The 22,417-nt window shown below is 35.6% G+C and overlaps 1 protein-coding gene across 7 annotated transcripts in view; it reads left to right on the forward strand.

The window, feature by feature from the left end:
• Nucleotides 1-22,417, forward strand: part of CBWD3 (COBW domain containing 3) — a 52,557-nt gene that overhangs the window by 19,829 nt on the left and 10,311 nt on the right. For 6 of the 7 annotated variants that reach the window (XM_028523511.2, XM_036021722.1, XM_036021720.1 and 3 more), the window contains exons 7-11: nt 8,974-9,020; nt 10,767-10,853; nt 13,426-13,470; nt 19,121-19,177; nt 21,830-21,881. In XM_028523511.2, coding sequence (XP_028379312.1) covers nt 8,974-9,020; nt 10,767-10,853; nt 13,426-13,470; nt 19,121-19,177; nt 21,830-21,881 — 288 coding nt within the window. The remainder of the gene's footprint in view (nt 1-8,973; nt 9,021-10,766; nt 10,854-13,425; nt 13,471-19,120; nt 19,178-21,829; nt 21,882-22,417) is intronic. The other variant, XM_036021721.1, reaches the window with a different exon arrangement.

Raw genomic sequence — 22,417 nt, forward strand, 5'->3', positions numbered from 1 at the left:
GAATTGCCAGGTTTCAAAAGGCAGTTCCATCTGTAGTTTTTTGAGGAAATTCTATACTGTTTTTCCACAGAGACTGCACCAGTCTGCATTCCCACCAGCAGTGTACTAGGGTTCCCTTTTTTCTATCACCTCGCCAGGACTTGTTTGTTGATTTATTTATGATGAACATTCTGATCAGTGTGAAGTGGTATCTCATTGTGGTTTTAACTTGCATCTCTCTGATGGTTAGTGATGCTGAGTATCCTTTCATATGTCTCTGGGCCCTCTGTATGTCCTACTTGGAGAAGTGTCTGTCCAGATCTTCTGCCCATTTTTTAATTGGATTGTTTAATTGGATTGGAGTCATGTGAGTTCTTAATATATTTTGGAGATCAAACCCTTGTCTGAGGTATCATTGGCAAATATATTTTCCCATATGGTTGGTTCTCTTCATTTTGCTCGTGTTTTCTTTAGCCATGCAGAAGCTTTTTATTTTGATGAAGTCCCATTTGTTTAGTCTTTCCTTTGTGTCCCTTGCTCTAGGGCACATGTAAGTGAAAATATTGCTGTGTGAAATATCTGAGATTTTCCTGCTTATGTTCTCCTCTGGACTTTTATGGGGTCACAAATTATATTTAAATCTTTTAACCATCTTGAGTTTATTTTATTTTAAAATATATTTATCTATTTTTAGAAAGAGGGAGAGACACAGCAATGTGTGGTTGTTTCTCAAGTGTCCCATACTAGAGACCTGGCCCGCAACCAAGGCATGTTCCCTGACTGGGAATCGAACCAGCTACCTTTTGGTTTGCAGGCCAGCACTCAATCCACTTTCTCTTTTTTAGGTAGGTCTGTATCCCTATGAACTACCCTCTCAGGACTGCCTTCTCTGTGCCCCATAGGTTTTGAACTGTTTTGTGTGTTCATTTTCAATTGTTTAGAAACTTTTTATTTCTTTTTTTGATTTTATCATTAACCCATTCGCTGTTGAATAGCATGCTATTCACTCTCCATGTGTTGAATATTTTTGAGTTTTTTCCTTGTAGTCCAAGAAAATGCTTGATGTGATTTCATTTCTCTTGAATTTGTTGAGGCTTGTTTTGTGTTATATCATGTGGTCTATCTTGAAAATGTTCCATGTGCATTTGAAAAGAATGTGTATTTTGCTTCTTTGAGATGAAAGGTTCTATAGATATCAGTTAAGTTCATCTAATGTGTTGTTAAGTTCTGCAATATTCTGGTTGATATTTTGTTTGGAAGATCGATCCATTGTTGACATTGGTGTGTTGAAATCCCCTACTATAATTGTGTTGCTGTCTATATCTTTCTTGAAGCCCTCCAAGACTTTTTTATATATGTGGGTGCTCCTATGTTGGGTTCATATATGTTTACAATGTTTATATCTTCTTGTTAGATTCTTCCCTTGAGTATTATGAATGTCCTTCTGTGTCTCTTTTAACGGCTTTTATTTTGAAGTCTATTTTGTCTAAGTATTGCTACTCCATCTTTTTTTCCCTGTCCATTTGCTTGGAATATTTTTTCCAACCTTCCACTTTCAGTCTGTGTAGGTCTTTTGTTCTAAGGTGGGTCTCTTGTAGGCAGCATATGTGCAGGTCATGTTTTCTTTCTTTCTTTTTTTAAAATTTTATTTATTTTTCATTTTATAGAGAGTGGAAGGGAAGGAGAGAGGGAGAGAAACATCAATGTGTGGTTGTGTCTCATACATCCCCTGCTGGGGATCTGGCCATGACCCGGGCATTTGCCCTGACTGGGAATCGAACCAGCAACCTTTTGGTTTGCAGGCCCACGCTCAATCCACTGAGCTACACCAGCCAGGGCCAGGCCATGTTTTCTTATCCTTACAGCTAACTTATGTTTTGATTGGAGTATTTACTGTATTTTTTGGACTATAGGACACACTCCCCCCATATGTGAGAGGAAAAGGGGGGTGCATCTTATAGTCCGAATATAGCTTACCTGGCTCACGGGTGGTGGGGGATGATGATGGCCTATGTTATGTATGTTACTAAATATTTCACCACATTATTTGTGTAAAAGTTTTTTTTCCTATTTTCCTGCTCTGAAACCTAGGTGCATCTTACAGTCCAAAAAATTCAATAATCCATTTACATTTAAGGTTATTAATAGGTACTTATTCATTGTCAGTTTATCCCCTTTGTACCTGTATTTCTCTCTCTCTCTCTCTCTCTCTCTCTCTCTCTCTCTCTCTCTCTCTTTATCTTCTTCAACTAGTCCCTTTAGCATATCTTGCAATGCTGGTTTTGTATATTCTTTTAGAACTCTTTTGTCTGGGAAACTCCTTATTTTACCTTCCATTTTAATTGAGAGCCTTGCTGGGTAGAGTAATCTTGGTTCCAGGCCTTTGCTTTTCATTATTTGGAATATTTCTTACCATTCCCTTCTGGCTTATAGTACTTCTGTTGAGAAGTCAGCTGCTAGCCTTGTCTGGGCTCCCTTGTATGTTACTTCCTGTTTCTCCCTTGTTGCCTTTAAGATTCTCTCTTTGTTTTGGAATTTTGCCATTTTAATTATGATGTGTCTTGGAGTGGGCCTCTTTGGGTTCCTCTTGATTGGGACCTTCTCTGTGCTCTGAACTTGTGTGACTCACTCTCATCACCTTAGGGAAGTTTTCCATCATTACTTTTCCAAACAGGTTTTCTATCCCTTGCTCCTCCTCTCCTCCTTCTGTTATACCTATTATATGGATATTATTATATTTCATGTTGTCCTACAGTTCCCTTAACCCCTCTTTTTGAGATTCTTTTTGAGTCTTTTTTTTCTTTTCTAGCTCTCAGAGTTTTTTCCTACCTTGTCCTCCAGCTCACTGATTCAGTCCTCTGCTTCATCTAGCCTGCTTTTGATTCCTTCTACTATTTCTTTTTAATTTTTTAAAACGATTTTTATTTATTTATTTTTGGAGAGAGGGGGGAAAGAGAAGGAGAGAAAAATCAATGTGCGCTTGCCTCTCACGTGCCCCCAGCCGGGGACCCAGCTTGCAACCCATGTATGTTCCCTGACTGGGAATTGAACCATTTGCAAGGCAGTACTCAATCCACTGAGCCACACCAGCCAGGTGATTCCTTGTACTGTGTCCTTCAGTTCAGAAATTGTATTCTTCATTTCCCCTTGACTCTTGTTGAATGTTTCTAAGTCCTTTTCCATGCTAAATAGTTTGCAGTAAGTTCCTTGTAGTTTCCCTGTAGTTTTTGGTAATTCTCATTGAGCTCATTGAGCAGCTTCCGTATAACCATTGCTTTGAACTCAGTATCTGATAGTTGACTTGCCTGTATTTCATTTAGCACTCTTTCTGAGGATTCTTCCTTTCCTTTTGATTGGGGGTTGTTTCTTTCTCTTCCCTTTATTTGTAAGACCCTACTTGTTTGCTTTCTCTTCTTAAAAAGATCTGTTCTGACTCCCTGACTTTGTGGTGTGATTCTCTATGGCAGGAGACTTGTGTGATTCAGTAATGCAGTCTCCTTGACTTCCTAAACTTGATGCTTTTGGGATGCCCTTTATGTTGTTGATGTTGGCTCTCTGGATGTAATTGGGTTTTGATTGTTGTTGGTTCATTCTTTTGTGTCTCCTTCCCTCCAGCTGGTTGACTGAGGGTCCTTCTACTCACCACCTCTTGTATGAAATTGTGTAGGTGCTGCCAGAACAAAACCACAAAGCCCAGGAAATAAATCTATACCCGCAAAAATAACTGCCCCCACAATCCCACTATCAACAGCAAATGAACCAGTGTTTATAAGGGGTGTAAAGAGATTAAGACTATTATAAGAAAGGAGAGTGAATATGAGATGATCTACTGAAAGAAAAATGGTTTTGAGAGGGTAGAGGGAGTAGCACTAATAAGTATTGGGAGTGACAGCAATGGGAAGAGAGAAAGTAAAATTTACATCATGAATAAAAAAGGGAATGAAGAAGATGGAATTTGCACAGACTTGAAGGATAAGAAATGAATATTAAAAAGCTGTGCAGGTGAGAAAATATAGCAAATCATGGAGAACACCACAGTGGATTTCATCTCAGTAGCCCCTAGTATTTACCACTATTTTTTCTTTCTGGATCCACCTCTGGTGATGTCAGATGTTGACCCTGTTTGACCTTAGGCAGCCTGTTGGCGACTTCCAAGGATCTTCTGTCTGTGGCTCTCTCCTTCAGTTGTTAATCTATTCATTCTGCACGCAGTAGTCAGGTTTAAGCACCATAAGGTAGGGCAGAGTCCTTCCTGGGGACAGGGCTATTGCTTTCCCTCAGGCTGCTGCTGCTCAAAAGGGAGTGGTCTGCCTGAGCAGAATGACCACTGCCATATGGGAAATGACTCAACACCAGGATCCCAGGGGCTACTTTCTCAGTTCTCTCCCCAAAGCCTCTGTTCCCAGTCTTTCCTCAGCTGTCTCTAGCCCTCTCTGTACCCCCTATTTGTTGGAGCCCAGGATAAGTGGCTACAAATGAAAATGTGTGTGTTGGCCCTTTAAACAACTATTTGCATCTCTAGCCCTCCATCTCTGACAGAGAACAACCCTGCATCTTTTTGCTGGTGGTTGTTATTTGTATACTTTTTGGGCTCTGGTGCTCTAGGCCAGGGGTCCCAGCTTAGGGTTTAGATCCCACTCTTTTCAGGGTATCCAACCTTCTGCTTATTTATCCCTCCAGCGCTGCTGCTTGTGGGCGCCCAGCCAGCCTTCTCAAGTCTCCAACACACTTCTTACCAGTCAGATTGTGCTGAAGCTGATTCTTCTGTCTATTGAGGTTATAAGGCTTCTCACTATTGTTCAGTTGTTTGTTCTGGGTGATTTCTCCACTATTTAGTTGAAATTCCAGATTGGTCCTGGCAGGGGGTTAGTGTGACTTCCATTCACTCCTCCACAATCTTGCCTGTCCTGTATAGTTTTTACATGTGCATAGAACAGGGCATTTATCTCTTTGGCTATAATTTTATGTGATTATTACTTGTCTTATTCTTTTTTTGTTTTTATCCTTACTTGAGGACTTTTTTTTTTTTTTCGTTGCTTTTGGACAGAGAGGGAGGAAGGTGGGGAAGATAGAGCAAGAAAGGAACATTGATGTGACAGAGAAGCATCATGGTCTACCTTCTCATACATGCATTGACTGGTATCAAACCCACAACCCCGGTATATACCCTGACCGGTAATCAAACCCATGACCTTTTTTTTTTTTTAAGATGGGTAAGGAGGAGGCTGTTCGCAGAGTCCAGAAAGACAGAGGAGAAGGATTAAGATTCTCTCCCTGAACCTCTCAGAGGCAGAGTTAGGGGGTTAGCCAGGGTCACACTTCTGCTGCCCCCTGCTCTGCTAGCCACAGGTCTCAGGGGGCTGGAGGAGAGGGAGAAGTAGAGAATGTCCCCGTACAGGACACCAAAATATTAGGGTGGTCATTGATATGGGCTGTGAAAGAATTCACAAAGAGAAGGGAGTGTAGAGAGTAAAGTTTTATTCACCCTCCAAGAGAGGAGAGGGGCATGGTGTGGAGACATACACTAGCCCAAACCCATGACCTTCTGATTATTTGAAGATGCTCCAACCAGCTGAGCCACATTGCCCATGGCACATGTCATATTTTTTTCCCCAACATTTTATTTATTTGTAGACAGGAGTGAGAAAGAGAGGAAGAAAAACACCAATGTGCAAGAGAAGAAACATTATTGGATGCCTCTCACACACCCCAAACCCACGAACTGGCCCACAACCCAGGCATGTGCCCAAACCAGGAATCAGACCTGCAACCTTTTGGTCTGTAGGACAATGCCCAACCCATGAGCCATACCATATTCTTAATAGAGATATATGTATTGGCAGGTTTTTATTTTAGAAAGTTTTAATGTGTTTTTATATGTGATAATTCTTGGCTGCCTGGAGGTGTTAAAGCATTATCCATCTCTCCCGTTTAGCTTTGAGTGAAGATTTCTGATCTTCTGGAGAATTATTAGTAAGTGCATTAAAAACATGAATTACTTTGTGAAACTACTATTTTATTAGTTGCATTTAGGTATGGAAATTCAAAACTTGCCATACCTTTTTTATTCTGCACCAGCTCACAGGCACTAGTCCCAAATTTATTGGGTTGGCCAAAAAGTCCATTTACTTTTCTGTAAAGTAAAAGATACATTTTTCATTTTTACCAATAACTTTGTTGATTTGGATATTTTGAGTATTCAGCTGTTTCTTACTATTGGGTTTTAGTGGGTAGAAGCCAGGGTGCTACTAAACATGTTCCAATGCACAAGACAGCCCCACAGCAAAGAATTATTTGGCCAAAGTGTCAATAGTGCCGAGAAACTTCACAAACCACTTTTGACACATTTCATCAGTCACAGTACCTTCTCCATACACTGCTCAAATCCTTTTTTGTGTTTCAGCTGTGTTTTACTTTTTTTGAAATAATGAAGCATAATACACCAAAAATGTTGCATATTTTCTTCCATCTTCAATATTAAAATGGCTGCACAAAAATTCAACAATTTTGATAATTTTTTTTAAATGCAGGCCGATGTGATAGTTGTCACAATATAATGTAACAAATTATTTCAAATGAAGTTAAAGACAACTAAGCACTAATAGAGCCATCGTCCAGAAAAAATAAATGAACTTTTTGGCCAACCCAATATATGTAAATAAAGCTTCCAAATGGTCAATAATAATCATGTTTTGAAAAATATTTTTTAAAAGAACAATATTCTTATGCTCTGGCTGGTGTGGCTGAGTGGATTAAGCGCCAGTCTGTGAACCAAGGGGTTGCTGGTTCGATTCCCAGTCAGGGCACATGCCTGGGTTGCAGGCCAGGTCCCCAGTGGGGTCACTCGAGAGGCAACCATACATTTATGTTTCTCTCCCTCTCTTTCTCCTTCCCTTCCCCTCTCTCTAAAAATAAATAAATAAAATCTTTTTTAAAAAAGAACAATATTACAGGATTATTCAGGAACAGATGCCTTGCTAAAAATACATCTTTGTTAAATAGATTCACTACTGAATAGAAGGGGATTTGTTGCTTTGTGTTGTATAGAATTTTTCAAGTAACAGCATTCACGTATCTATGTCAACAGATACGGGGTGTTAATTAGAATTCATTTAACAAATATTTGTTGAACCTCAGTGTGAGGTATTCTTTCCAGGTAACAGCCTTATTCTCATGAGGATACAATATTAGGATTCGTTACAGCCCCAGGCTAAGAATAATTAGCAAAAATAGTAAATTTGGTCTTTTGGAAAGGTATAATTTTTGCTCCAATATGCTCCAAGGTCTGTGACTTCCATAATTTGAGTGAGTCTACAGTTAAATTTATTTTAGGATTGTACCTAAAGTGACAATCAGTGCATCATGACTATAGTTTTAGTTTAGTCTTATTTCCCCTGAAATAGAATTTTGCAAACCTTTAGAAGAAAAAAGCTTTTCTCTATAGATGTAACCAATGCTATTAAATACAATTATTACTAGTTTACTTTACTAGGTTTCAAACTACCCAAATACCTTAATGCTCTACCTCCCCTTGAATTACAAATAACAAGTAACAGCATATAACATTTTTAGTATGTGTGCTCCAAAAGTGAGCACAGCGAACCATTTCAAATGTAATTTTTAGATAATCTTTATGAATATACTTTTATGTAATTATTAACATTTTTATAACATGTTTACAAGACAGATTTTGTAAAATGAAAAGCTTTCATAAAGATTTTTAGTTATGTTCATTTTACTTCTATTGAGCACATTTTCAGTTTTTAAAAAATAACCCTATAATAGGGTGTCCTGTGATGGTTACAGTTTTAGATTTAGTTTCTTCTTTTATGAGATGAGGAGACAAGCCTTTTCCCATAATTGTTATGAAGGCTAAATGAGATAATGTGTGTAAAAGGATTTAATAACTGTGAAATTTGATTCATATTCAAAGAATATGAATTTTAACTGCCTCTGACTTTAAATAGGCAACGTTTGAGCATTAAGGTAATGAAAGTGAAACATTTTTCAGAGGAACTTTATGGCATTGGTAATGTTAGGGATATAAGTAGGATTATGGAAAAATAACAACTGACCCCAGAGAGATGAGAACTACCTGCGGGTCTCAAAGTCAATGTCAAAATATTTTTGGGGAGTTAGCTTGACTCTGGAGAGGTCAGCAAAATAAACAGTTGCATGGAGAGGCCAGATCACTCAAGTGTTTATAAAGGATAAACTGCTTTCCTGCTAGATTTAGGGCTGTACCCCTCTCTCGGCATATTTGTGTCTGGGGTATGGGAAGGGCCCAGTGCTGTGCCATTCTGGGGTGGGGAGTGGGACTGTGTTGTTACTGGCATTGTGTCAGCGGGGTTCTTTAACTTGAATTTATGTGTATCTGTTTTACAGAGAACATATGTATTTCTAGTGTTGAAGATACTTGCTAAAGATCCTGATAAATCTCCTGATAAATCTTCTGAAGTGTAGTTTTTTAAGGGAAGTACATTAGGCTATAACAAATCCTGTTACTAAGTGCTCTAGAGTCAGATAGGAATGGGGGAAGTATATTAGATTTTATGAAAGTACAATTTCAGTGGTTGTCTTGTAAGTAGGTAATAATGAATATTTAGAACAAGAATAATTTTGTAAAAAGGAAAATGCCTGAGGATTTTCAGGAGGATTTTCTATTTGTAAATCATGCTGTATGCCTTAAACTTACATTATGATATCATTTCTCAATAAAACTGCAAAAAAATAAATAAATATGGAGGATTTGTTTTTTTTTTTTTAAAGATGATGTCAGGGGACACAATTTAATCCCCATCCCCCCAAAAAATGCCCCTGTGGGTTCACTGTAGGAAAAAATTACAAACAGAAAAGTAATTTGTGTATTTAGTAGTAGAGCTTGTTCAAGTCTTTATCAGAGGCAAGAAAGAAGTCTCTAAAGTAAAATTTTTTGTGTTAACATTTGATTTTGTTATACCACAGTAACTTTTTTCAAACTTTGTTTTTGTCTAGCATTTAACAGAAGAAAAACCTGATGGCCTTATCAATGAAGCTTCTAGGTATTCATATTTAAAGTATATATTGATTACTGGCTAATTAGAAAGAGAAAATTATTAATATGAAACCCAAAACAGAGAAATATGAAAGCATAGTCAAGGAATTTATCTTTTTTCCTGTAGTTGAATTACTGCTAACTGTTTATAATGGTCTGATAACTAAAATTTTATTTAAAACTATTTTTTATTATAGTATAAAATAAGTGCTGGGGACAGGAGTTCTCTGTGATGTGTGTGGGAAATGTTAACATTTAAAAATATTTTCTTGTCCTCATTTAATTTCTTTGGGATTGAAGATGATTATAAAAAAGTTGGCTCACTTATTGCCTTCTTTAACAGTAATTCATTTGATTCAAATGTTCACTGTTACTCAGAACAACAGAAGGACAAATATGAATCTAGTTTTAATTTGAGATTTAGAAGATTTTTTTGTTTAAATACCTTTATGCCCCTGTTAAGTTTGTCTTTAGACTTATAAATATTTAAGTTAGTTTGCCTACCCTAGGCATATTCTCCCTAATGGAAAAAAGGTTTTGGATAAATGACAGTTACTAAATATGCTGCTGGGTTTAAGAGGGAGGTCCCTTGAGCTCTGCAGTGGATGATCCAGACATAAATAATGAAGACTGCAAGCCAGCGATAGATTCCCCATCAGTTTGGAGTGTGGTACTCTGTTGTTTTGTAATCCTGCCTAAACACTGCATTTAATATATGGTTTTGATTGAAATAAGACTGAACGTAAATGTCTTTGTAACTTTTCTCTTTATTAAAATATGTTTATTATAGAAAATGTAAATAAGCCAAATAGCAAATGTCAACATATTATAAAAGCCAAAATAAAGCTAAACATAAAAGATGTCCAATTTAAAGATTACAACTGTTTATACAGGTATTTTGAAATGGGCACATTCAGTCTTTATTCATATAATGGGATTGTGATATGCATACTGTTGAAATCGAGGCTTTTAATGAATTCAAGTTAATTTTCTTTTGAAAATTTGGTTGTGTTATTTATCAGCTATACCTTCAGGTAGCGTAAAACTAGTATTAGGAATAAACATTCTAGTGATTAAGCTTTCCTGAAGCGTTGAGGAAAATTTAAAGACTCCTCAGCTTTACCAGTCCTGTTAATAGAATATATAACTTCTAGTTATAGAAAGCTATTTTCTTATTCAACCTTCTGTTAAATGGATTCTGTTTTACAGAGAATATATATTCCTAGTGGTGAAGTATATACTGTTAGAGATCCTGATAAATCTCCTCAAGTGTCGTTTTTTAAAAAACTGTTTAATATAGTTTTAATGTTAAATAAACTTACTCACCTGTCTTTCTTTGAAAATTATGATAACTATTACATGGAATATTTTAGTATGTAGACCGTCCTCATTTTTTACCATATTGTATATCTGAATTTTATACCCTTTTTTACAAAGAAAATCATGAGTTGACAATCATCATAATTGTAAATCATCCTTGTTTGTAGAACTTTTGAGGCTTGTCTTTCTAGTTCTAGAGTAGCAAGTGAAAGTACTCAGTAAATATTTTTAATGAATAATGTGAAATATGAATATTTTAGTGACTAGTATAATTTATCCTTACTATTTGAGGAATAAGTAGGTTAAGAGTAAATTGAATTACTATATAGAGTATTAATATAGTTTTTAACAGTTGATCTGAAGGAGATGTTTTACTTATTTTTTAATTTCTTAACACTTCTTTTTTGACAATTGTTCTTGTTTGCTAATTTAGGCAAGTTGCTTTGGCAGATATCATCATCATCAATAAAACAGACTTGGTTTCAGAAGAGGATTTAAACAAATTAAGAACAAGAATTAGGTACAAAATTATGTCTTAAGTACCTACAAATTCAAAGTGTACTATACAAAATATTTTTACCATGTACCATTAGAGAATCACATATATCATTGTTGCCTAAGTAACTGTTATATAAATTATAATATATGAAGTTACTCCCTATTGCTTACAGAACATAGTTCAGAGTTCATAGACTGATATGCAAGGTCTTCTGACTTCATCCTCCTTTTTCTGTCTTCTCTTTGATTTTTTTCTCACACGAAGTTCTGTAAGTGTAACCAAGGTGATCATTTACTTCCTTTCTCATAGATGGGTCTTGTGAAATTCTTTTATTACTCATATTGTGTTCTCTCTCCCTCTGCCAGTCCTCAAATTTCTTTTTATTTTCTGTTTTTCTTCTTTTTTTCCAGTAATTTTATCCATTCTTTAGAGCTCTTCCCCTCCCCACCTTTTTCTTCCTCTCTTCTCTGTGAAGCCTTCCCAAACTCTTGTGGTTTCACTTTTACCTGAACTCTCATTGACTTTGTCTTCCTTAACTGTCTACTAACCATACGTGTTTTTCAGCTTGTTTTAATGTCTACAGTGTCCATGGCCAAGGCTAATCAATACAGGATAATATGAATTATACTCAAATATGTGTTAAATGATGTAACAGTAGTTGGACTTTTCAAATGAGGTTAGAGTTCAGGGACTTTGAATTATTTTATAAGAACTAAACTAATAAATGTCACCTCTAAAGAGACATTGAATAGCTTTTATTATTAGTCATCTTTAGTGGACATGACAGCTGACATCAGATTTTGAATCTGTCAGTGCTAATTCATATAGTATCTGTTATAAATTGAATCAACGAAGCTCAGTTTCATTAGGAGATTGGCTGCAATCATAATGATTACAGAAGAAAAAAATCCATTTTTTCTCCATAGTTGGTTTTATTTTAATAGTAATGTCTTCTCAGGCTTTAATTTAAAAGCTGTAATAACGTCTCCATGTGCAGGGCAGGTAGTATTGCATAGTATTTAAGGTCATGGACTTCAGAATCTGCTTGGGTTCTAATCCTCAGTCTGTTTCTTATGATATTCTTTTTTTAAGTCTCATCTGTAAAAAATAGGAGTAATACCTGCTTCCTGAATATAATGTTGGTAAACTTTGTGCAATGCCCAGTGCATAGTAAGTGAGCTATTAGCTCCTATCATTATTAGATTGTAATTTTTTTCTTAGTTTATAAAGTAATTTCAAGTTACAGTGAATAAAAAAAGAAAAAGGTAGTTGACAATTTTGAAAAGTCTAAAAAGTTGAGCCAGTGAATGAAAATTACTTCTTTTACCCCTTTTGCCATTGGTTCCCTAAATTTTGTTTCTCTTTTCAAAATCCTGTGCATCCTTGTGTTTGCTAGAAAAAGAACACAATCTATGTATAGCATACATTCTCTATACTCACTTCTATCCTCACTAAGCTGCATTTCCAGTACCAGCAAGACTGACCTTTAGCCAGCTTGTTGCCAGTCTGTACTACGCAGCTATACCAGAAAGGAATTTGGGCAAAGCACGTTGATAAATTACAGACCCTTTTGGCTTTTCACACTCCATTCATTGTACATCAGGCTTACAACTGACTCAGAATTCGATTTGGTGAGTTGGAAGAAAGTAAACATGTTTGAGAGGAAATAGCCACCATGTTATAGAGTATACTCAAAAAAGAAGATTAAGAATTTTGTGAAATAGTGGAGAGACTTGCCTTAGAATTATTGTATGCAGGAAGCCTTACCCATGAGAACACACTTGAACAAACAGCAAATATCGTCGGCAAGTAACCCTAAGGGCAATGGAATTAATGATATAAAGGTAGCTAGATCAGGTGTATAGTATGTTGAAAAAGATTTAACAAGTATTTCTGACGCCATACAACAAGAGCCATATTTTATTATCTTAGTATCAGAAAGGGGAGGGCTGGCGGAGTGTGTAGAGATTCTGCTCACATTTGAAAAGCTTAGTCTATAGGAGAGCTTGAAAAGTGTGACTTAAGTGTTACTGTGAGTATTGATGACAGGCTGGGGTCAAGGTCACTCACAGCTAGGTTTTTATTTCTAACGTGTATAGTCATTTCTACAAAGTGTGCTTCAGGAATATTGGGTATCAATAAAATGTTTTACTTACTCATTTTAAGAGCATTGGAGTTACTGGCTATTTATGAATCACATTTTCTAAAGTGAAGGGTCTGTTTGTAAATCACAAAGCAGCCCGTAGTCTCTGAGTTGTGCAGTAGATTTTTGCACATCCTGTTTTAATGCCTCAGTGAAATATGCCTGACTTATGATTAAAAGAAAAAGGATAATTAAATTATGTAAGTTTTGTTTTCTATTTTGGGGGGTTTTTTTTAGTTCTAGATATATTTGTATATGCTTATTTCATATTTCAGAAATAATGTACACTGTGTGTTCTTTAAAAAACACAGTATATAAGTTTTGTTTTTTCTAGAGGTATATTTGTATATGCTTATTACTTCATATTTTAGAAATAATGTGCCTTGTGTGCTTCTTAAAAAAACTTAACATTACTTTACCTTTTCTTCCTCACTTTTAAATTTATTTCAGATCAGTAAATGGACTGGGAAAAATTTTAGAAACACAAAGATCAAGGTACTTTTAAAAAACTATTACTGATATTAACAATAAATAATTTTAGTTAATAAATATTAAATAATTAATATGGTTGATTCTAATATAAGATACATGCATATTTTTAAAAAAATAGGACCCAAAATGTTGTTTAAATGTTCTTTTTAAATTAGTTTGATATATTTATTTAACATATTTGCTTCTCCTTCTTGTAACTGAGACTGTAGAGCCATAATAGCACTGTGTAGCTGCTTTTGCCTAATGAAGAGGAGAACATAGGACTTTCCTCTAACTAGTATAGAAATCTGAAAAAAAGTATATTACTGGGAATTATATTTTAATTTGAACTATCTAAGTAGCTTTTTAATATTTTAAAAATCCTCTTAGTGTTTAATGGTTGTAAAAATAAGCTGTCATGTAAAAAATACATGGAACCTTTAAGTTTTGTCACATTCTTTTTTAAAAATTTTGATTTCCATTTCCTGTAGGTTTTTCTCTCTTTTCATTGTGTTTATACAGATGTGCTACTTTATAAAATTATGTTTTTAAAACATCTGTAAAATTGATTTCTGTGGGTTGAACTCTGTTTTTCACTGAAACAGATTTCAGGAAATTTCTGTACAGGGGTATTTCATTAAGCTCATTTGTTTTTAGCAAGAATGGCTCAGCAGCTGAGAGACCCAGCATCATGCAGCCAGCAGCTCTGAGACTCACAGCTTACAGTCTGCTGCCGCCCAGTTTTTAATTCAGAGATTCTTTCCTTGAAAGTGCAGTAGAGGCCTTCGATGAGTGGCTCATCTGCTATGGCAGAGATTAGAGGTGCTGAAAGACTGTCATAAGTATTAGGCAGTAACAGCAGCAGCTGCTTATATGCATGTCAGCAGCGGGGAAATTAATTTGGTATGCATTCTCAGGAGCCACTCATCAGCTGGCAGAGGTAGCAGAACAATGCCCTGAGTTTAAGTTCTGTACAAGCACACACCATATGTGCTCCCTGCGTTTCAAATTCCACTGCGGAAAACCTCCGATAACCTACCTTATACTATGAGCCATTCTTCAGTATCTGTCTTCTTTCTGTTGCATTTTACTGTTTCCTTTCTCCTTAATTTTTCTTTTTTTTATGAAATGACAGACAACCCTTTAATGCTTAAATGAGGTTTTAGAAATCATATCCATAAATAGCTGTAATTCTGTCATAATAGCATTTCTTTGTTTCATATTTACAAATATATCAAATCAGTTTTTAAAGGTCCATGAATTTATCTTAATTTTTCTTTCTGTTGATTTTTACTTAGGACCTTTATGTCCAGCATAAAGGTTTCACCTTGAATAGCTTATGTAACAATTTTGATACTTATATGACACTACTTTTTTAAAAAAAGATTTTATTTATTTATTTTTTAAGATAGGGGAAGGGAGGGAGAAAGGGAGAGAAACATCAATATGCAGTTGCCTCTCACTGGGGACCTGGCCCACAACCCAGGCATGTTGCAGATGCAACCCTGGCCTGCAACCCTGACTGGGAATCGAACCAGTGACCCTTTGGTTCACAGCCCACATTCAGTCCACTGAGCTATGCCAGCCAGGGCCTTACATGACATTTCTAACATTTGTTCTGTTATATTATAGAACAGCAAACATGCAGTGCTTAAATTTTATTACTGCAAATGGATGAATGAAAAGAATAAAATATCCTTTTTTCTTGTTTTTTCAATGCCTGGTGTTAGCCAGTGCATCTGAGAATCTAGGGACTTTGAAGTAGTACTTCTTATGTTGAGGATTGATGTTGGATTAGGATCCTTTTCAGTGCAGATCAGAACTCCATGGTAGAATTCTTACTATTAAGTCATGAATCTTATATTAAATATTTTCCCAAACTCCTTGAGGCATAGCAACTTCAGTTTCCCAGTTTAGAAGCTAGGGATTTGGTTTTTAACAAACTAGTTGAAATCACTGTGATGGAAGTTTAGTTTTACTGTGTGTATTTTTTTTAACATCCCATAAGCATCTTGTGGTTGACAAATGCTGACAATAAAGAAAACTGACAATAGTAAAGCTGCTATAAGCATACATAAGAAAGGCTTACCTTGACAGTATTTAAGGAATGAGAATGATGTGCAGCATTGTTTTATTGGTAAGACTTAAGTTGATTTTGAGGAAAATGGAAGTTCTAATGGATCATATAGACTGCAGAAGCAGAAGGGGAAGATTAGGAATATCATTCTTATCTCTCTTTTTTTTTGACTTTTAAAAAGCCTTGGAGATGTAAGTGAACTAAACAGAGAAAAACCCACATCCACTTTGTTGATTGTAACCTAATCTGTTCAACAGACTATTTATTGAGCATTCTACTAGTTGCTAGACAGTTTATGGCATGTTAAAGATTTAGGCAATGGATAAGGCAAAAACTTTGCCTTGAAAGAGATGAGTCATTTGAAGGAGATAGAAGCAAACAAGCAAACACCAAATCAAGTATTATTATATAGCAGAAGTATTAAATGCACAGGGTCCTGTAAGATAAAGAAGATAGGGGAACAATTACTCAATTCTTCTTGATGAAGCATGAGAAAATTTTGACTGAGAAGGTAATCATTGACCTGAGTCTTGATCATTGATTGATCTGAGTTGAATGAATAGGAGTTTTCCAGGTGGACAAGAATAGTAATAGCTTTCTAGGCCAAAGGAATATTTTGTACTTCAGGGGCCTGTGAATATATTAGAATGACTAAAACCTATGGTATTATGTTGCAGAGAGAAAAAGATACAACCAAAGTGATAACCGTAAAAGGTCTTGAATGCCATGATACGTAGTTTGGATTTTCTCCTGTAGGCAGCAGGGAATTAGGGGAGGATTTTAAAAGCAGTATGACTCTTGGGAAATGGATTAAATATGGTGCAGTTTTTCCAGGTTAGTAAATAAGAGAAGGGGGGGCAATTTTGGGGGTAAGGTGATGTTAGTGAGTTTAGTGAAGGTGATTAGTTCAGTTTTGTAGTCATTTGAGGTGCCACTGGGGAGAACATTTGAAAGTTGAAGTCTAGTGTTAGGACTCTGTTGGATGGTATTGATAATTCATAGATCTGGAATTTGCTGGTGGCCTCTATTAGTGAGACTCCTGGAACTTGAAAAGGTGACTGTAGGCAATATCCCTGGAGTCACCCCTGAACTCCCCTTTCCACCTTGGACAGCCAGAGCCCTCTTCCTTGCCATTCTCCTGTCTACTTAAAGTGCTCTTCAGACATGGGGAACACTGAAAACTCTTCATTGGTTAGGCACTCCTGGCATAGGCAGTTCCAGAAGTTAGGAGAATAGATGTTCTTTGAAAGTGTTTACCTCCCTCTTTACGTTTGCCTTATTCTCTCATTTAGTTTTTACATAATGGTCGTAGTCCTTGTTTTTCTTTATTTTTTTATATTAATGTTTTGAAAAATGCCTGATGTTTTTTATTTCGCTTATTGACAAAAACATAAATACATATTTATTTAATTTGTATTTATGGAACAGCATTGAGAGTACCAAAATAAACCCTCGTATTTATAGTTCATTCATGTTCGTTTTTAAAACTTTTTTATTGTATTTTTTCCATTACCATTTATCCCTCTTATCCCCACTTCTCCCCGTAGCCACCACACTGTTGTACATGTCCACAGCCCTTTTTCCCTTTTCATGGTGATAACAGATTTGAAGGAAGCCCATGGTAACTTTCATCTGGAAGCTTAGGCTTTTCCCTTTTATTCTCCATTGAGAATCTGGTGAGAATACAGTAAGAGGCTTTGATATTTTATTCTCTGTAGAACTCTACTTGCACAGATCTGTTGTTGGTCCTCTCTGTTCTGGAAATGTCAAAGGAATCTGGGATAAAGCAGAATTATCTCTAAATCTATGTATTTTCAAGGACACTGTCACAGCGAAACTAGTTCATTTAGAAGCTCGTGTTTCAAAACTGACTTTTGTTCTTCAAACAATTGGCCTGAATTTTGATATTGGCACAGTTGGCATCTGTAAACTTTCTTAAACCTTAAGCTATTTCCTGAGATAAAGATAACAAACTTGGGGGGAAATTTCATTCATCACCTATCAATATAAATATTTGCTCAATTGTGATAGTGAAAAGGGGGATATGTTTAATGTTAAGGCTTTGGTCTCATTTAAATTGATATTCAAAGATTTCTTCATGGAGCATTTACTTCTTTGCTTGATCATTTCCTAATTCTGCTCATCTACAGTGTCCAGAATTTGAAATATTGTTACAGTCTATTAACATAGAACTTTGGAGTGTTCTTCTTTTAAAAAGCTGGGAATCTGTCTGCCTTGTGCCAGGATAAGCATTCATAATCTAAGAGCGGAGTGTGGGCCCACGTGTGAATTTGTGGCAGACTGTTGAGAATGAACAAAGCAGACACAGCTGGTCAGTCAGTCCTAAGTTCAGGGAGTTGATTTAGCTTACATGTTTATGCATTTTAAAAAATCTTGAGTGTGACAAAGTTTTGTTTTCCTTGTGGAAAAATTTAATAAATGGGAAGTTCCTGGAATCTAATTTTGAAATGTAATTATACTGTTGTTGTCTTTAAACATTCTTTGATTGTAGCTTTGATTGTAGAAAAATCACTGTCCTTTACTGTTTTATAGGCTTGTAAAAATTAGAACTCAATCACTAGTTTTTATAAATATATGTATTTAAATCAGATCTCATGCTAATTTTGATATAATATTCTTTTTTATTTGAATTCTTGCTTTCCTAATACAGTTTAATTATTTACTACTAAATTATTCTAACAGAAATAATGTTTATTCAGATAGATCACTAACCAGAAAGTTTTAGTCTATATGCAACACCATTCTGAAGAAAATGAAATAAAATCACATTCTTTGCATATAGATGGGGTCCTAGGGTGAATATTTCTAATACACACAGTGGTTGTTTGACTCCTCACAGTCTTATAATGTTACCTGTTATATCATGGAAGGAGGGAGGTGGAGTAAAAGAAATATGAAAATTCCAGAAGTGGTGCACCTATGTTATAATGTTATTTCCATTTGTTCCACCAGCCTCATTTCATATTTTGAATAATAAACTGTTGTGTTGTAAAGTTTCAGTTAACTGATTTTTTTTCTTTTTGTAATAAAAAATATATGTGAAAAACTCAAAAGTCCCAGGCTTGGTAGCTCAGTTGGTGAGAGTGTTGTCCAAGTACACTAAGGTTGAGAGGGTTTGATCCCCAGTCAGGGCACATACAGGAATCAACCAATGGCTGCATCGATAAGTGGAGCAACGAATTAATGTCTCTTCTCTCTCTCTTTTCCCCTTCCTCTCTCTCTAAAAAAATCAATAAATAAAGAAAACAAAGCTCATAAATTTTCAGAATTGAAAAGACAATTAAAAGTAAAAACACCCAGCAAACTAAAAAATTATAGCTTATTGAAGCAACAGCCAAGTAGTCTTAATCTTACACCATTTACCCAGATTTTGAAATTTATGTATAAAATTCACAAAATAATTTTTTACAAACTTTTTGTTCCTTGCCTGTTGTTTTTATGTTTCTAAAAATACTGTGATACACTGATAAACCTTTATGTCTACATTTTTGGCAAAAGAATCTTTGAGATTTTTTTTCTTGATTACATTTCATAGAATTTCACACTGTTACTTTGGTTTTCTTTTTTTTTTTTTAGAGTTGCTCTCTCTAACGTGTTAGATCTTCATGCCTTTGACAGTCTCTCTGGAATAAGGTATGTTTCCTATATTTTGGTCATTTTTGTTGTAATGTACCTATTATTACAAAAAGAGGTAGAAGAGTGATTTACAGAGTTGCATGCCTGGTTTAAGCTTCCTGTAATTCCTTTGACATAAAAGACCGTTCCTAATGATTATGTTCTTGACAGTTTTGTTAATTGGATGTTTGGAGATCACAGTACATTTTCCTATAGAAATCATAGTGTAAATGGCATTTAATGTTAGAGGGTAATTGTTAATATTTCTACTCCAAATATACATAATACTTTCTGTGACAAAATACATGAAATACATAGAAAGATTTAGCTTGGGGTGTTACCACAAGTACCTCCTTTTCCCTCAGTAATGGATCAGTTTCCTGTCTCTTTCCCTAAAAAGAATCTTTTTGATAAGGAAGAGAAGAATGTAAATTTCTTTTTTGGATATCAGTATCTTTTTTTCAAGTCATCTTAACCATTTTTAAGTGTACAGTTCAGTAAAGTATATTCATATCTTCTACAGAACTTTTTTACCTTGCAAAACTAAAACTCTGCACCTATTAAATGACAGCTCTCCATGTTCCCCTCCCTTCTGCCCCTGGCAACCATCACTCTCTTGTTCCTTTCTGTGAATCTGACTACTTTGATACTCCTTAGTAGAATCAAACAGTATTTGTCTTATCATGACTGGCTTATTTCACCAAGTCCTCAAGGTTCATCCATGTTAGCATATGATAGGATTTCTTTCCTTCCTTTTAAAAGGCTAATATTCCCCTATGGTGTATAATGTTGTTATGAACATAGGTGTGCTAATATCTCTTCAAGATTTTGCTTTCAATTCTTTTGGATATATACCCAAAAGTGAGATTGCTGTAGCCTGTGGTATTTCTATTTTTAAGTTTTTTAGGAACTGTCATGCTGTTTTCCATAGTACCTGCACCATTTTACGTTCCCACCAGCAGTGCACAAGGGTTTCAGTTTTCCTACATCTTGGCCAATACTTATTTTTTGTTGTTTTTGGTAGTAGCTGTCCTCATGGGTATGAGGTGGTTGCACATTGTGATTTTGATTTGCATTTCTCTAATGATTAGAGATGTTGAAATCTTTTCATATGCTTGTTGGCCATTTGTATATCATCTTTGGAAAAATGTCCATTTAAATACTTTGCTCATTTTTAAATCAGGTTATTTGATTTCGATGTTGTGGCTGAGTTATAGGAGATTCTTGTATATTCCAGGTGTTAACCCCCTATCAGACATATGATTTGTGAATGTTTTCTTCCATTTCCTCGGAAGTAGATGGATCAATAAAACCCTCATGTGAGAGTCTCCTTCTTACATCCAGAGGAAAGGAGCATCCTTATGTCTGAAGACAAACGGACACACAGAGGAATCTGAAGGAGCAGACCCGCCGAGTTTCCCCAGTTCACTGCACTTGACTCACACTCTGTCCTGTCATGTCTTTCCATGGCTTTGCACTCTTCGTCAGGCCCAACACGAGACCACTGCACCTTAAGCATTTATTTGGGTCTTCATTTCCTTATGAAGGCTGCTGTGTCCTGGAAAACTTCAGCGATTGTATGCTTTCCTCCTGTTGCTCTGTCTTTGTCAGTCTAATTTTCAGACCCAGCCAGGGACCTGAAGGGGGCAGAAGAAAATGTTTTCCTCCTGCCCTGTGGAAGTGTCAGGCAGTCATTGTCCAACAACATTAAATAACTGAGTGTAGGAAAAGAGCATGTGACTTGCTTAACAGTTATAATGCATTAGTGACACTTAAAGAAGTAGCTGTTTAATGGGATGCTCCTGCTGTGAGCTTTTACATAACTTTTCATTGTGTTCAGTTATTACACGGAGACTCCATTCCTGAGCAACCAGCTGGGGATATCTAATCTGACACTTTCCCTACTAAAACCCCCTCCCCTCCTAGGGACTTACTCCTATAGTCCCTATAAGCCTTTTCTTTTTCCTAAACTTGTGTTACTAATTTACCCCTCACTGTTCTTCAGGGCAACACATCTGCAAGGCTTTAAGTCCTTTCCTCTTCCCAGTCCTATCCCCATCAGTGTCTAAATGTTTGCTACATTTGTTATGGTTATAATTTGTTATGCCATATTGATCTTCTCCCTCTTTTTCTCTCAGAACAATGCGTTTTTAAGATTCTGACTTTTTGTTTTTACCAGTAACTGAGTATATAGAAGACTTACATTTATGGATACTGTTTATTTTTTTTACTAAGTAGTCATGTTCAAGGGAAAACATTTATAAAGAAAATTTTATTCTTCTAACTTTCTTTAGGTACCAGCATTTTCATATTAGTAAGCATGGGGAGAGTTAGTGAAATTTTGAGCAATAGTAAAAATGCTTATTTGCACTTTTCTAGGCCTGTATTAGATCAGTTGGAATTAAAAAGAAATCTACTGACATATTTACCCACACAAAATAGTGTTGCTAAAGATTAGTTTTTCTTTACATTGTATTTATGTATGCGGGCATGTGTACATTTTTATGTTTTAAAACAGTCTGCCAGATTTTCTCTATTAGAATATGTGAGCAACATGTAATAGATTCAACACTGGATTTTCTCTTCCTTGTGTAGCTTTGTATCTCTAAGAAATGTATACGATTAAATAAAAAATGTATTGATCTCTGAATTTATAATGAGTTGTTTTAGTTTGCAGGAAAAACTTCAACATTTGCCAACAATACACCCTCATCTTGATCAGGTAAAAAAAAATCTTAAAAATATTTTTAAATATTTCGAACTAAATTGGTTCTGTTTACGACTATTATATTAGAACTCTTCCTAAAAATGTATTTTTTTGAACTGTGTTGATAATTTTCAGACTTAAATGTTTTTGAGGTCATCTAATCTCACATCTTAAAGCATTACAGGAACTCATTAAACTGGAATTGCTTAGAATACAGGGTCTGGAAGAAGTAACACCTTTAAGTGTGATTGGTAGAGTGCGTGAATGTCTTGCAGGAGATGGACAGCAATTTGAACATTTCATCTAAAAATGTCATATGGTGCTTGCATGTGATATCATTGTGTTACACAATTATATGCTTATGATTTTGTAATATAAGCTTTAAAAGAAGATTTTATTTATTTATTTTTAGAGAAAGGGTAAGGGAGGAAGAAAGGGAGAGAAAATTCAATGTGTGGTTGCTTCTCACATGCCCCCTAATGGGGAACTGGCCCGCAACCCAGGCACTTGCCCTGACTGGGGAATTTAACCAGTAACCCTTTGGTTAGCAG

The sequence above is a fragment of the Phyllostomus discolor genome, chromosome 3 (genome assembly GCF_004126475.2).
Source record: "Phyllostomus discolor isolate MPI-MPIP mPhyDis1 chromosome 3, mPhyDis1.pri.v3, whole genome shotgun sequence".
NCBI classification, from domain to species: domain Eukaryota; kingdom Metazoa; phylum Chordata; class Mammalia; order Chiroptera; family Phyllostomidae; genus Phyllostomus; species Phyllostomus discolor.